Below are 13793 nucleotides of genomic sequence, written 5' to 3' on the forward strand. Positions count from 1 at the left end.
GAGTGAAAACTCTGTTTTGGAAAAGACCAAAAATAAGTCGTCCTTTAGCTTCTATGTCTGCAAGCTCTTCTGGAATCTTCTGGAAAGTTGAGGCTATTGACCTAGAAAGCTAAGCCTCAAGACTCTTTTCCTCAATAATATCACTGTCATGTATTTATTTCTATCAGAAAGTAGGTGCTCTGAAAATATGTAACAATAAGCGAGATAACAAGAGAACCTACCCCTCACTGAGAGGGCTCAATGAAATAAATGCTCCATACGGCACAGGCACACAGTGGGTGCTAAATGCATGTTGGCTGACTGTAAAGAACTGAACAGAGCAAGATGGTTTTTTCTGGAAGACTGTTTGGTGAGTCTTACTTCCAGAGGAACCATGCCGAGTAGTGTGGTTCCCAAGCTCTCCTGCACATTGGGATCGCCTGTGAGATCCCAAATAGCCACAGATGCCTTCACACCCAGGCATTTTGATTTAAGCGATACAGAGCCCAGCCTGGGCACTGGAGCTTTTAAAGGGCCCTATGGTAGACACACTAATGGCCTCCCACTTCCTAACTCTGGAGCCTATGCTTATGCTGGGGAACATGGCAGAGGGGAGGTAAAGAGGCAGTTGGAATAACAACTGCTAGTCAGCCGACTTTAAAACAGGGAGATTAGCCTGGATTATCCAAGCTGTTCCAGGTAGTCACAAGGGTCTCTTAAAAGAGGAAAACAGAGAAGGAAGGGTCAGACTAAGGTGATGGAATCGGCCATCACTAGCTTTGAAGAAGGGCTATGAGTCAATGAATGGAGGCAGCTTCTAGAAGCTGGAAAGGCAAGAAAACGAATTCTCCTCTGGAGCTTCTGGAGAGGCAGGCAGTCCTGCTGACACCTTGACTTGAACCCAGGGAGACCCAGGTCAGACTTCTGGCCACCAAACTACAAGGTCATATTTAAGCCACTGAGTTTGGGATAATTCTTGCCAGCCAGAGGGAACTAACTTGGCACCCCAGATGATTCCAACATGTCACAAAGCTTGGGAGACTGCTCTTTGCTGGGTTTGTGTACCAACTGCAAAAAGATAATGATTTATTGCGAGAGTGAGCCTAAATCCTTACCTGGGACATTATCTCCGCTGAGGGCCAGCTGCCCTGCACTGTTGTTTCCCCAGCCAAATGAAGTCCCAGAGAGAGACAGGGCGAAGCTGTGAGCCCCTCCTGCCGCCACCTGAGCCACGGGGATCCCCTGCAGGGATCTTACCCTCTGTGGACTGGCTTGGGAGGGGAACTGCTCCCCCAGGCCCAGCTGCCCTTGGCTGTTCTTCCCCCATGAAAACACTTGGCTATCTATAAAAATAAAGAGGAGAAGTTCAGAATTGCACACACATGGGATACCACAAGTCAAAACTACTACCCCAAACCCAGAAATCTTTTTTTGTACAGCTATATTAAAGTACAATTGACAAATAAAAAATTACATATATGTAAGGTTTTCAATGTGAAGAGTGTATATATATATATGTACATACACACACATACATACATATGTAGTGAAATGAAATCCACAATCAGCTAATTAACAATCTATTACCTCTCACAGTTACCATTCTCTTGTGTGATGAAATACTTAAGCTCTACCCTCTTGGGAAATTGCGAGTACATGCAATGTTAACCATCGTGACGATGCAGTACTTTATGTCTCCAGAACTTGTTCATCCTACAGCTGCAAGTTCGTATCCTCTGACCAACATCTCCCCACCATTCTACTATGTTTCTCTGAATTCAGCTTTCTTAGAGCCTGTATTTAAGCGAGACCATACAGTGTTTGTCTTTCTCTGTCTCACTTCTTTCACCTGCTCCTCCAGGTTCATCCATGTGGTCCAAAATGGCAGGATCTCCTTCACATTTATATTTGTATCTAATTCTACTGATCTTTAAAAAATAAAAGAGAAGGGGCCGGCACCATGGCACACTAGGTTAATCCTCCTTCTGAGGTGCCGGCATCCCATATGCCGATTGTTCCTCTTCCAGTCCAGCACTCTGCTGTGGCCTGGGAAAGCAGTAGAAGATGGCCCAAGTGCTTAGGCCCCTGCACCCGCACGGGAGACCAGGAAGAAGCACCTGGCTCCTGGCTTCGGATCGGCATAGCTCTGGCTGTTGCCATTTGGGGAGTAAACCAACAGAAGGAAGCCCTTTCTCTCTCTCTCTCTCTCTCACTGTCTGTAACTCTACCTGTCAAATAAATAAGACTTTTAAAAAAATAAAAAATAAAAGAGAAATAAAGGCAGAAACGAGACCAGACAGGTGGGTAGGGCTATCCTCAAATAACATCCACTCTTGTCCCCCTAGCTGAGCATGACTTGTGCTTTTTTAACCACTCAAACCAAAAATCTGAAGTCAGCCTTGAGCCCTCTCTTTTAGACCTTCCACCCAGCAAGGCCCAAACCTCTACCTCCAAAATCTATCCAGAATCCAACCACTTCCTACCTCTCCACTGTTGCCATCTTAGCCAAGTCACCATCTTTTTCTCTCCTGGAAAATTACAAAAGCTGGTGCTGGTCTCCCAGACTCCACCTTTGCCCCAGCATTTCATTCTCCAAACATTAGGTGTAGGGACAATGCTGTGGTACAGCAGGTTAAGCCATATCCTGAGGTGCCCGCATTCCATATCAGAGCACTGGGTCAAGTCCCAGGTGCTCTACTTCTGATCCAGCTCCCTGCTAATGCACCTGGGAAAGCAGCAGAAGATGGCCCAAGTGCTTGGGCACCTGCCACCCACGTGAAAGACTGAATGGAACTCCAAGTTACAAGTTTCAGCCTGGCCCAACCCTGGCCTTTGTGGCCATTTGGGGAGTAAACCAGAGGATAGATGAGCTCTTTCTCTCTGTCCCTCCTTCTCTGTCACTCTGCCTTTCAAATACATAAATATTTAAGAAGTTAAAAAAAATACAGTTCCCTCACTAGTGAAAGGACTGTTCTTACCATGGCTCCCACATCACCAGTACTCATGGTCACCACTTCCTAGATCTCCTCTCCCCCAGCTCACAACTCTCCAGATCTTAGCTAACCCTGAAACACAGTGCTGGGCATGCTCCTACCTCAAGGCCTTTGTGCCTGTATCATTCTTCCTTGCTTGCATCAGTTCTCTCTCCCTTCCTTTTGGTCTCTGTTCATGTGTTATCCTACATGAGCATCCCCACTACATGCTATGACTTATACACATGTACCTTCTCTCACTAAACTTTCTCAACAGCTTGAAACAGGAATTTGGCACAGGGATTAAGATGCTGCTTGGGGATGCCTGCACCTCTTATCAGAGTGCCTGGGTTTGAATCCTTGCTCTGCTTCCAATTCCAGCTTTCTGCTGATGCACACCATGGGAGGCAGCAGATGATACTCAAGTACTTGAGTCTGTGTCATCCACATGGCAAACCCAGATTGAGTTCTACGATCCTGCCTTCAGCCTGGCCCACGCCTAACTGTTGCAGGCATTTGGGGAATGAAATCAGTGTATGGAAGAATCTCTCTCTGTCTCTCTGCCTTTAAAACAAATAAAAAGGGAGGAAGGGAGGGAGGGAGGGAAGGAGGGAGAAGGAAAATTAAACCTGTAAGTTGGGGCTGGTGCTGTGGGGTAGTGGGTAAAGTCGCAGCCTGCAGTGCCAGCATCCCATATAGATGCCAGCTCAACCAGCTGCTCCACTTCCAATCTAGCTCTCTGCTATGGCCTAGGAAAGCAGTAGAAGATGGCCCAAGTCCTTGAGCCCCTACACCTGTGTGGGAGACCTGGAAGCAGCTCCTGGCTTCTGGCTTCAGATCAGTGCAGCTCTGGCTATTGCGGCCAATTGGGGAGTGAACCAGCAGATGGAAGACTTTCTCTCTCTCTCTCTCTCTCTCTCTCTCTCTCTCTCTCTCTCTGCCTCTCCTTCTCTCTGTGTGTAACTATGACTTTCAAATAAATAGGTAAATTTTTAAAAATAAAATAAAATAAACTTGTAAGTTAGGCATCAATATCCTATAGAGAGAACAGTGAGACTCAGTGAAGTTCACTTGTCCACAAATAGCTAGAAGTGGTAGGTAAAAGGAATCATATGAGCTAGGATCTCAGCTAAGTATATACCTAAGGCATGAGAACCATGCTGTGATTCTCACAGTCTGTGTGGTATGGTGGTTAAGCACTTAGTATGGGACATAACCAGTAGCAGTTCAAATTCCACTTCTTACATTTCTTAGTGTATAAACCTTGGTCAAACTATTGAAAGCCTCTGAGCCCAAACTTGCTCCTGTCTGAGACTAGTTTACAAACAGTAGCTAGCTTCTCTCTTTCTTAGGCAATTGTGTAAGACAACACAAGCAAAGTATTTAACACAGAAACCAGCATATAGAAGGCAGTCAAAGCTCCTTTGCACAACTGCAATGATGCATAAGACGTCACCTGAAGAATACACAAGTGTTACATGTCCCTTGAAGAGGACCAAGGTATGTCACCCCAAAATATGCCACGTTGTCATAGGATTATTGTGAGTGGAAGGCAACAGAGAATCAATGCGTGCAAGGAGAGTTCTCTGCCTTAACACCTGCCTTGAAAACGAGGCACATGCTTCCTTTTGTGGAGGTGTCCCCCTCTCTCATACCAAGGAGAGGAGAGTGACTTATCACTGGAGAGAACCAGCATCGAGATGAGTCTGCATAAACAGGCCTAAGACAACCTTCCCTTCCCTTCATTTCCAGTCACCTCCCACACAATTCTTCATCTCTTGAAGCCCAAATTCCCTCCCCTTGGTTAAAGTATGAGGCCCCAGTCTAACCACCGCTTTGAGCTCCACTTCTTTTCTGTGACCTTCTGTGCACAAAAATACTTGTAAAAATTCATTGCCTTTTTTCTGTTAATCTGTCTTCTGTCCACTTAATTTTCAAGCTCTATTCACTACATATAAGAGGATACAGGACTGGGGCCAGTGCCGTGACATAGCAGGTAAAGCTGCTGCCTACAGCGCCAGCATCCCATATGGGTGCCAGTTCAAGTCCTGGCTACTCCACTTCTGATCCAGCTCCTTGCTAATGCACCTGGGAAAGCAGCAGAGGATGGCCCAAGTCCTTAGGCCCCTGCACCTATGGGAGATCTGGAAAAAGCTCCTGCCTCCTGGCTTTGGATTGGCCCAGTTCTGGCCACTGTGGCCATTTGGAGAGTGAACCAGCAGATGGAAAATCTTTCTTTCTTTCTCTCTCTCTCTCTCTCTCTTTCCCTCCCACCCTCCCTCCCTCTTTCCCTCTGTAACTCTTTCAAATAAATAAATAAATCTTTAAAAGTAAATAAATAAATAAGAGGGTACAGGGATTGTTGGTCCTCCCTGAAATCACTACTAAGAAATTTGAATGAAGGACAGACAAAGTATAGGGGAGTTTAGCAAAACAAATTGTAGGATTAAGATTTGAATAGCTAGACTCCACTTTCTTTGATCTAAATAAAAAAGACAAATAGTCCTTAATCAGTCGAGGGTTGCCAGTTGTAGACAGGCTATTCAGCATAAAGGGTGAGCGCCTGGAAATAAAGCCACTACCAAGTTCTAAGGGTGGAGGGCGGTCCCAGTGATGGCCCTTTATGGCTGTATGATATGCATTAGGCAGTATTTAGAGTACAATAAGAACAAAGAAAGGTGAGGAAAAAATGAACAGCAACACATCTTATGAAAGTGGAAAGTTCAAATGCTCTAAGTGCATTAAAATGAAGCCCAACATATTCAAAAGCCATGGTTGTCATTTATATGAAAGCCCTGAGGTCCAAAAGCTGTTCTTTACCTGCTGATAGTGCCAGGGAGTGGTAGTGTCCGCAGGCTACTTGTATTATTTTTATATCAGTCAGAGCTTTTATTTTCCTACAATAAAAAGGATACAAAAATCTATTAATCCTTATTCAGGATGAGTTGCCAAGTACAATAGATATTTAGAAGACTCCTGAGGTTGGGGCTGGGGGTGGGGGAGGGCAGGGGCACTCTGTCTAATGGGTAAAACAGCAGCATCCCATACCAGAGAACCTGGGCTTGATACCCAGCTCTGGCCCCTGACTCCAGCTTCCTGCTAGTGCAGACCATTGTAGGCAGCAAGGGATGGCTCAAGTACTTTGGTCCCTGCCACTCATGTGGGAGTCACAGACTGAGTTCCCAGCTCCTAGCTTTGACGTAGCCCAGTCCCAGCTATTATGGGCAGTTGGTGTGAAACAGCAAACAGGAATTCTCTCTCTCTGCCTCTCAAATAAATTAATTAAAAAATAAACGAAAGTATCCCAGATAACACATCTGGTGAAGCAATGGTAATGGGCATCTGATTTCCAAGAGATCCCCAAAGCAGGTAGGTGCTATCAACTGTGTTTTGGGGAGGCTCTGCTTTAGTTGGATACAAGAAGTCCAGTGAAGATTTCCTTCTGCATTTTCTGTAGCCAAATGTTTTCACTTTGACCCAAGCTTTCCAAACGGCCCACAGTTGCACTCCCACAGATAAGATTAAGCTATCAAGGCCACATGCTCACATTCCACTCTGTCCTCTTCCTTCCTGGGACTCCAATTAAGTAGCAACTGGAGTCTACTTTCCTGTGCCTTCTTTGCTCCCTGCTCCACAATCCTCAAGGTTAAGGACTGCACTTGTCATAGTCAGCTTTGTATCCTTCATCCTTCATGGTGCCTAGTACTCAAAAACAATGCACGAAGAAAGGCATGAATGGAAATACTTACGAAGGTATAAACGTGGTTTCCTTAAAGTTTCCTGTCCCCAGCTGCCCTTCAGAACCTGCTCCCCACGCGAAGACCCTGCCCTTGTGGCAGACAGCCAGGGAGTGCTCCTTTCCGCAGCTCACGAATTCCACTTGTAGAGTTTCCAAGGCCTGAATTTGTTCTTTGGGAAGAAAAACAAAATAGAACAGCCCCCAGGATGTCATTAATTGAGCAAAGAGTTGAAGACAGCACTTTCCTTCCAAAAGATGGGTCTCCCAGATTCTTTGTCCCCTCCCGTGAACTTTCAAATCAAGGCCTAATATCTATGCGAAGTATCAAGGAAATCAGCTCCTATGTGTTACACTGTCTTTATGGGAACACAGTTGTGTTAGTGTAATTCATTGGACAGTCATTCAGCTGAGCTGACTCTACCACCTTGGCTTCCTATGTAAGCAAACTGAAACACAACTCAGAGAACATGGTCGCCGCAGATTGGGCAAATGAAACTTAAGCATAGCCAATCAGAAACCACCAACTAACCTCTAACTAGGGACTTCCCAGTCCAACCAATCAAATATTTTCAGCCTTTGCATCCTCACACACTTCATACACGCTTTTCCCTTCCATCCTTTGTTTCTCCGTCTGGTGGAGCCCAACGTGTGAGATGTCAACACCGGTTCATGAATTGCTGAGAGTGCCAATAAACTCTTTGGAAGTTTCAAGTACTGAAGTCTATCTTTTATCAGCTGCAATTTTAAAGGGCAGGCATCATGGAGAGAGGGGAACTCTAGGGACTATGACTCTTGGCCACATGCTTCTTTCTGATGGTGGAGGCAAAACTCAGGGTGGTGGTAGGGGGGCAGAGATGAGACGTCCTCCGCTATACTCTTCTGTCTCCCAAACGCTGAACATGGAGAGCAATGAATCCCTTGCTTAGGAGGAAGTTGGCAAGATGTCTGCCTCACAGGTGTGATAGGCAGATATTAGATCCTCCCACAAAGAAAAGTGCAGAAACATGCACTTCCAGAGCCCCTGAACGTGTCTGCAAATGAGAACCTGATGACACTCTCCTACAAGCAGATCTAAACTGTTTTCCCAAATGGTCTGTCTCTGAATTAGAGACTGGCATTCAGAATATCACTATCAGTACAGTTTTTGTAACATTAACGACTTTTATTTTTGTTTTACCTTTGTGATCTTATCCCTTCCAGCTGCTTAATTTTATTTATTTTAAAGGCAGAGAGACCTTCTGTCTGTGGTTTACTTCCCCAAATGCCTACCGCATAGAGGGCTGGGTCAGGCTGAAGCCAGGAGCCCAGAACTCAATCCAAGTCTCCCACATGGTGACAGGAACCCAAGAACTTGAACCAACACCTGCTGTTTCCCAGGGTATACATTAGCAAGAATCTGGAATTGGAAGTAGAACCAGCATTTGAACCTAGACATTCCAAAATGGGTGCCAGGCATGCTAAGCTGCACCAAACACCCACCTTATCGAACTATTTACTTTTCATCTATGTGACGCCAAGAACTTTCTCAAAGATCCACACACTCCCAAAGGTAGAAACAGGCACAGCCTTCCTGCACAGCAGTTTGGAAGTATCATGCTGCTCGTCATCTCCACATGAAAGGGATGAGGACATGCCACCCGAAACATACGCCACTTTGGCATGAGGATAATTTTGAGCTTTAGGCAATTGAGAATCAACAGGAGTAAGGGCTCTCTGTTCTTTTATAGCCCTAAAAACAGGTTTTAACATATCTTTGTTGAAGGTGCCTCCTCTCATGTACCAGGAAGAGCAACCCATATTGCTCTAGATGAAGTCAGCAGTAAGACGAGCTTCCATAAACAACCCTTACAGCACAACTGTTATCATCACTAGGTTCTCCCGTGTGTTTCCTAGTCATCAATTATCCCTGGATCCCCAAACCACATTTTCTCTGTTAAATACAGTATACATGCACCTGACCCTAAGCACTTCTTTGGGCTTCACTTATGTTCTGTGAATTCCCATGTGTGGAAATCCCCCCCCCCCAAGAAAAGATTAATAAAGTAGTATGTTTTATTTACTGTTAATCTGTCTTTTGTTGGTTAATTTATAGTCCCTGGGCACTCTAAGAGAGTAGGTTCTTCCAAACACTTCTTGAAATTATTTTAAGTAAAATTTTTAAAAAGGTCAAATATTTACCTGCAGGAATGTAAGTCAGTCTTATTTATAAAAGTCCCTAATGAGTCATGACTTAATTTTCACAAGTGGAAAAACTGTGATGCTTGAGTTAAGTTGCTACCTTCATCCCAGATCACAGTGCCAGTTCAAGTCCTGGCTGCTCCATTTCCCATCCAGCTCCTGCTCATGTGCCTGGGAAAACAGAAGAGGTCAGCCCAAACTCCCAGCCCACCTGGGAGACCAGGATGGAGCTTCAGGCTCTGGGTTTCCTTAGGGACATTTGGGGAGTGACCTAGTGAATGAATAGACCTCTCTCTGCCTCTCCCTCTGTCTGTCCATGGAGAGGAGAGGGGGAGGGGAGGGGAGGGGTGGGGAGGGGTGGGGAGGGGGAGGGGAGGGGGAGGGGAGAGTTAAAGGAGGGGAGGGGAGAGGAAGGGAGGGAGAAAGGGGGGGGAGGAGGGCGAGGAGGGGAGGGGAGAGGAGGGGAGGGAGAAAGAGGGGGAGGAAGGAGAGGAGGGGAGGGGAGCTCCTGGAGCCCAAAATGTTAATTCAGAAACTTAAATATATCTTAAAAAATTATAAAAGAAAATTATGTTGATGAAATTACGTTTGGTGACAATGCAATTTACAGAGTGGTACAGATACTGCACATACGAAACTGTGTATCGAGGAAACCCACTGACGGGCGTCGTATTCGGATGCTGGAATTACGGATTATTTCTGTCCCGCTTCTACAATAATCAGGAACGGTAAAACCGCTATGCTATTCTGTATTCTGTACGTTAAGAGAAGATGACCCTGAGGGAGTCGCAGGTGTCCCATCTGTAGGCAGACCGTCAGCCCGCCTCCCCCAGCTCGCCCGCGCACGCCAGAGCAGCGCACCTCGTTGGTGACCCCAGGAGCACCGTCACGGTTTCCCGTCTCAGATTTGCTTTGAAGAGAAAATGGAAACCGAAACGAACGCGAGGCGCGGGGAGGAAACGAAACCTAAGCAACTACACCCGCAGCTTGCTCCGGGGATCCTTTCCGCCACCTCCACCCCGCGCTGTGGCCCAGCACGCCAGCCGTCCCCGCACCCCATCCGCTCGGCTCGCAGCGCCCGTGCCCAGCATCCGAAGCCCATCCTCACCTGGCCGCTCCGCAGGACACCTGCCTTTCCGGCCCAGCTGGCCCCGGCCGTTGTCCCCGCACGACTGGATGGTGCCATCAGTCAGCAGCAGCAGCGAGTGGCGTTCCCCGCTGGCCGCCTGCCGCAGCTCCGCGCCGCCCGCCACGCGCTGGTGCCGCGGCTTCCCCGCGTCGGCGCCCCAGCACCAGTACATCCCGTGCGCCCTGCCGCCCGCGCTCGCGCCCAGATGCTAGAGTTCGTGGTGCGAAGTTTTCCTGGAAGTCAGGAGGCTGGGTGGCTGGGTTCCTCTCTGAGCTCCACCTGCCTGCCAACCCGCCCCAGTAGCGTAGCCCCTCCTCGAGTTCACTTAGATTACTCGCTGCCCTGCCCAGCTCCCGGGGCTCCAGAGCAGAGCGGACTGGAGAGGAAGAGCGCCGGCACGCCCATCCTAAGTCGTGATCCTCAGCGGTGCCGCTTTGGGAAAGGTTGCCTCATCTAGGAAAAGTGGACAGTTGGGGCTGGCGTTGGGTTAACCCCTGCTGGCGGTGGCATCCTATAAACTAGAGCTGGCTGGCGTCCAGGCAGCTCCAATCCAGCTCCCTTGCTAATGGCCTGGGAAAGCAGCAGGAGATGGCCCAAGTGTTTGGACCCCTATCCCCAACGTGGGAGTTCTTGGACCTTCGTCCAATCCTGTCCTTCAGGCATTTGAGGAGTGGATCCGCATATGGGGGAGGTCTCCCTCTCCCCCTCCCCATTCAAAAAAAAAAACTTATTAAAAGGGGGGGGGCAGAGGGAACAAGGACTCGAACGGGCACTCTGATTAGGAAGAAAGGAATAAAAATGGACAGTAAGATAACAAATATGTTAGAATGATTCAAGCAGTAACATTTAAAGAGTTGGAATAACGCCTAGTGAGCTTAGTAAAAGCATCTGAGCGACTACCCACCCCCAGACACTGTTTCTGGCACTGGAAACACAGCGTGTAAAGAAAAACATCTTCACGGTGTATTTAAGAGAACACAAGCAGATTAATAAATATACAGTGTAACATCAGGTGGCATCAAGAAGAATGAAACAGGCAGTAGAGGGCAGAGGCTGAAGGAACTAACATCTCTGAGAAACTATCAGGGAAGATTTCCCTGATGAAGCAGCATTTGAGAAATGGGGGAGGGGCATGGGAATCTCCAAATTAAGAGCAATTCCACTTTGTATTGCCAGAATATTCTATCTTTGGTTAATACTATTTATTAATTATTGATTGGTTAGGCAGAGAGGCATAGAAAGAGCTCTCATTCCACAAATGCCTGCAATGGCTGGGCTGGGTTAGGATGAAGCCGGGAGCTGAGATTTCAGTCTAGGTCTCCCATCTGAGTGACCTAGTGCTTGAGCCATCATTGCTGCCTTCTGGGGTTTGCATTAGCAAGAATGCTGGAATCAGGAACTGGAGACAGGGATCACACCCAGGTACCCTGATGTGGCACGCAGATGTCATAAACACTACACCAACCGCCTGCCCCGGGCTGATTATTTCAATCAAGGGAACCTAGAAAGCAGATGCCAGAAGAGGCTTTCCTCTGATATCCTCCTGTCTGGAGCAATTTTTGTTGCACACCAGTTCCATGGAGCATCACTTACAAACCACTGTGCATTCTGCAGGCCACCAGAGCTCCCCCAAAAGTCACTTGCTCTCAGAATTGTCTACATTGTGCATTCCCTTTTTGCACCTCAGTAAATTTGTGTGGCTTTTCTCCAATTTCATCTCCATCAGTTTATTCCAGAGAACCTTAGAAGTTGTGGGGAAGTTTCCCTTTGTCCTCCTCCTACTGAACTCAGCTTTTTAAAAAGATTTGTTTATTTATTTTAAAGACAGAGTTAAAGGGAGAGAGGGAGTGATAGAGACAGAGAGGGATCTTCCACCTGCTGGTTTACTCCCCAAAAGGCCACACAAATGCCGGGGCTGTGCCAGGCTGAAGCCAGGACCAGGAGCTTCATCCAGGTCTCCCACAGAGGTGGCAGGGGACCAGACATTTGGACCAGCTTCCATTGCTTTTCCCAGGTGCCTTAGCAGGGAGCTGGATGGGACTTGAGCCATCACCCATATGGGATGCCAGCATCATAGGTAGCAGCTTAACCTACTGCACAGCAACACCAGCCCCTCTCCTCTGCTTTAATCCCTAATATTCTGAGATCAAAGTGCACAAGGTGGGCAACAGAACACACCCATTAATCAGCTTAGTTTTTAGACTCCCACTGCCATGCCAATCACTTCCAGTCTACTCCCCGGAGAATTCTCCTAGTGTTTCATCACAAACGGACAACACAATTGGGATGGCCCAGTACAAATCACTGGGAAAAGGAGACCTGCTCAAACTGGACCTTCACATTCTCCTTAAAACAAAATGGGGATTGTGAATTCTACCTCTAGATGGCAGCACTAGTCTACTTGATCACTTTAATTTTTTTGTTTTTTTTACTTGTTTGAAAGGCAGAGTTAAGAGGCGGGGACACAAGCACGTGCACGCGCACGCGCACACACACACACACACACACACAGAGAAAGAGAGAGAGAGAGACAGAGAGAGAGAGAGTCTTCTATCCGCTAGTTTACTCCCCAAATGGCCTCAACAGCCAGGGGTGGGCCAGGCCAAGCAACAAGCCAGAAGCTTCTTCCCGGTCTCCCAAGCGGGTCCTGGGGCCCAAGCACTTGAGCCATCTTCCACTCCTTTTCCCAGGCCATTAGCAGAGAGCTGGATCAGAAGTGGAGCAGCTGGGACTCAAACCACCATCCCTATGGGATGTTGGTATCACAGGCAGCAGCTTTACCCACTACATCACAGTGCTGGCCCTATTTCTTTAATTTTTTTATTTGACAGGTAGAGTTATAGACAGTGAGAGAGAGAGAGACAGAAAGGTCTTCCTTCCGTTGGTTCACTCCCCAAATGGCCGCTATGGCTTGAGCTGTGCCAATCCGAAGCCAGGAGCCAGGTACTTCTTCCTGGTCTCCCATGCGGATGCAGGGGCCCAAGCCCTTGGGACATCCTCCACTGCCCTCCCAGGCCATAGCAGAGAGCTGGACTAGAAGAGGAGCAACCAGGACTAGTACCCGGCACCCATATGGGATGCCGGTGCTGCAGGCGGAGGATTAACCAAGTGAGCAATGGCACCAGCCCCTATTTCTTTAATCTTAACATGTATTTTTCATTATTGGTAGACTAATAGTTGATACCTTTCTTAATATGTAGTCATTATTATTCTTATTTTTTATGGTTTTATTCTCTATTTTCTTTGCAATGTTTTGGTATTTAAATTAATTACAATCAATATATATCTGAGTTTGCCAGCAATCTCACAGCTCCAGAAAATATATGGGGGGGGGGGACAAAGATGTCTGCCCCACATCAAAGTGCAGAGTCCTGGCACTGCTCCTGATTCCAGCTTCCTCCCAATGCACACCAGGGCAGATGGCAGGTGATGGCTCAACTAGTTGGATCCCTATCACCCATGTGGGAGACCTACATTGAGTTCCAGGCTCCTGGCTTCAGGCTGAGCCAGCCCTGGATGAATGGCAGATAGGAGCTCTCTGTCTCTTTCACTCTGCTGCTCAAAGAAATAAATAAATATTTTTTAAAGAAGAAAATGGACTTGAACTGGGAAGGAAGAAGAAAAGGGAGGATTCAGAGGAATCCTAGAAATGACTGCCACTCAAATTAGGGTACTCTGAGATGTATATTTAAAACATTGTTTAACTTAATTAGATAAGCTATGTGAACTAGTGGAGTCTTCTATGCAAGTGAAGATCAGGTTTACCTGCCTAAAATAAACTGCAAATAACAATGTT

General features: G+C 47.1%; 1 protein-coding gene across 6 annotated transcripts in view; it reads right to left on the bottom strand.

Annotated features, from left to right (window-relative positions):
- Positions 1 to 13793, bottom strand: part of LOC100345779 (putative E3 ISG15--protein ligase HERC6) — a 128639-nt gene that overhangs the window by 47228 nt on the left and 67618 nt on the right. For 3 of the 6 annotated variants that reach the window (XM_089303095.1, XM_089303094.1, XM_089303093.1), the window contains 3 exons: positions 6701 to 6860; positions 5772 to 5848; positions 1095 to 1322 (listed from right to left, as the gene is read on the bottom strand). Coding sequence is in view for 4 of the 6 variants with exons in the window: in XM_089303093.1 (XP_089159219.1) it covers positions 1095 to 1322; positions 5772 to 5848; positions 6701 to 6860 (465 nt within the window). In the remaining 2 variants the exon portion in view is untranslated. Of the gene's footprint in view, positions 1 to 1094; positions 1323 to 5771; positions 5849 to 6700; positions 6861 to 9976; positions 10319 to 13793 lie in introns of those variants that run through there. The other 3 variants (XM_008267614.5, XM_051819570.3, XM_089303097.1) reach the window with 2 other exon arrangements.

This window comes from Oryctolagus cuniculus, chromosome 8 (assembly GCF_051225735.1).
Source record: "Oryctolagus cuniculus isolate XC-2025 breed Fujian yellow rabbit chromosome 8, ASM5122573v1, whole genome shotgun sequence".
Classification (NCBI taxonomy): Eukaryota; Metazoa; Chordata; class Mammalia; order Lagomorpha; family Leporidae; genus Oryctolagus; species Oryctolagus cuniculus.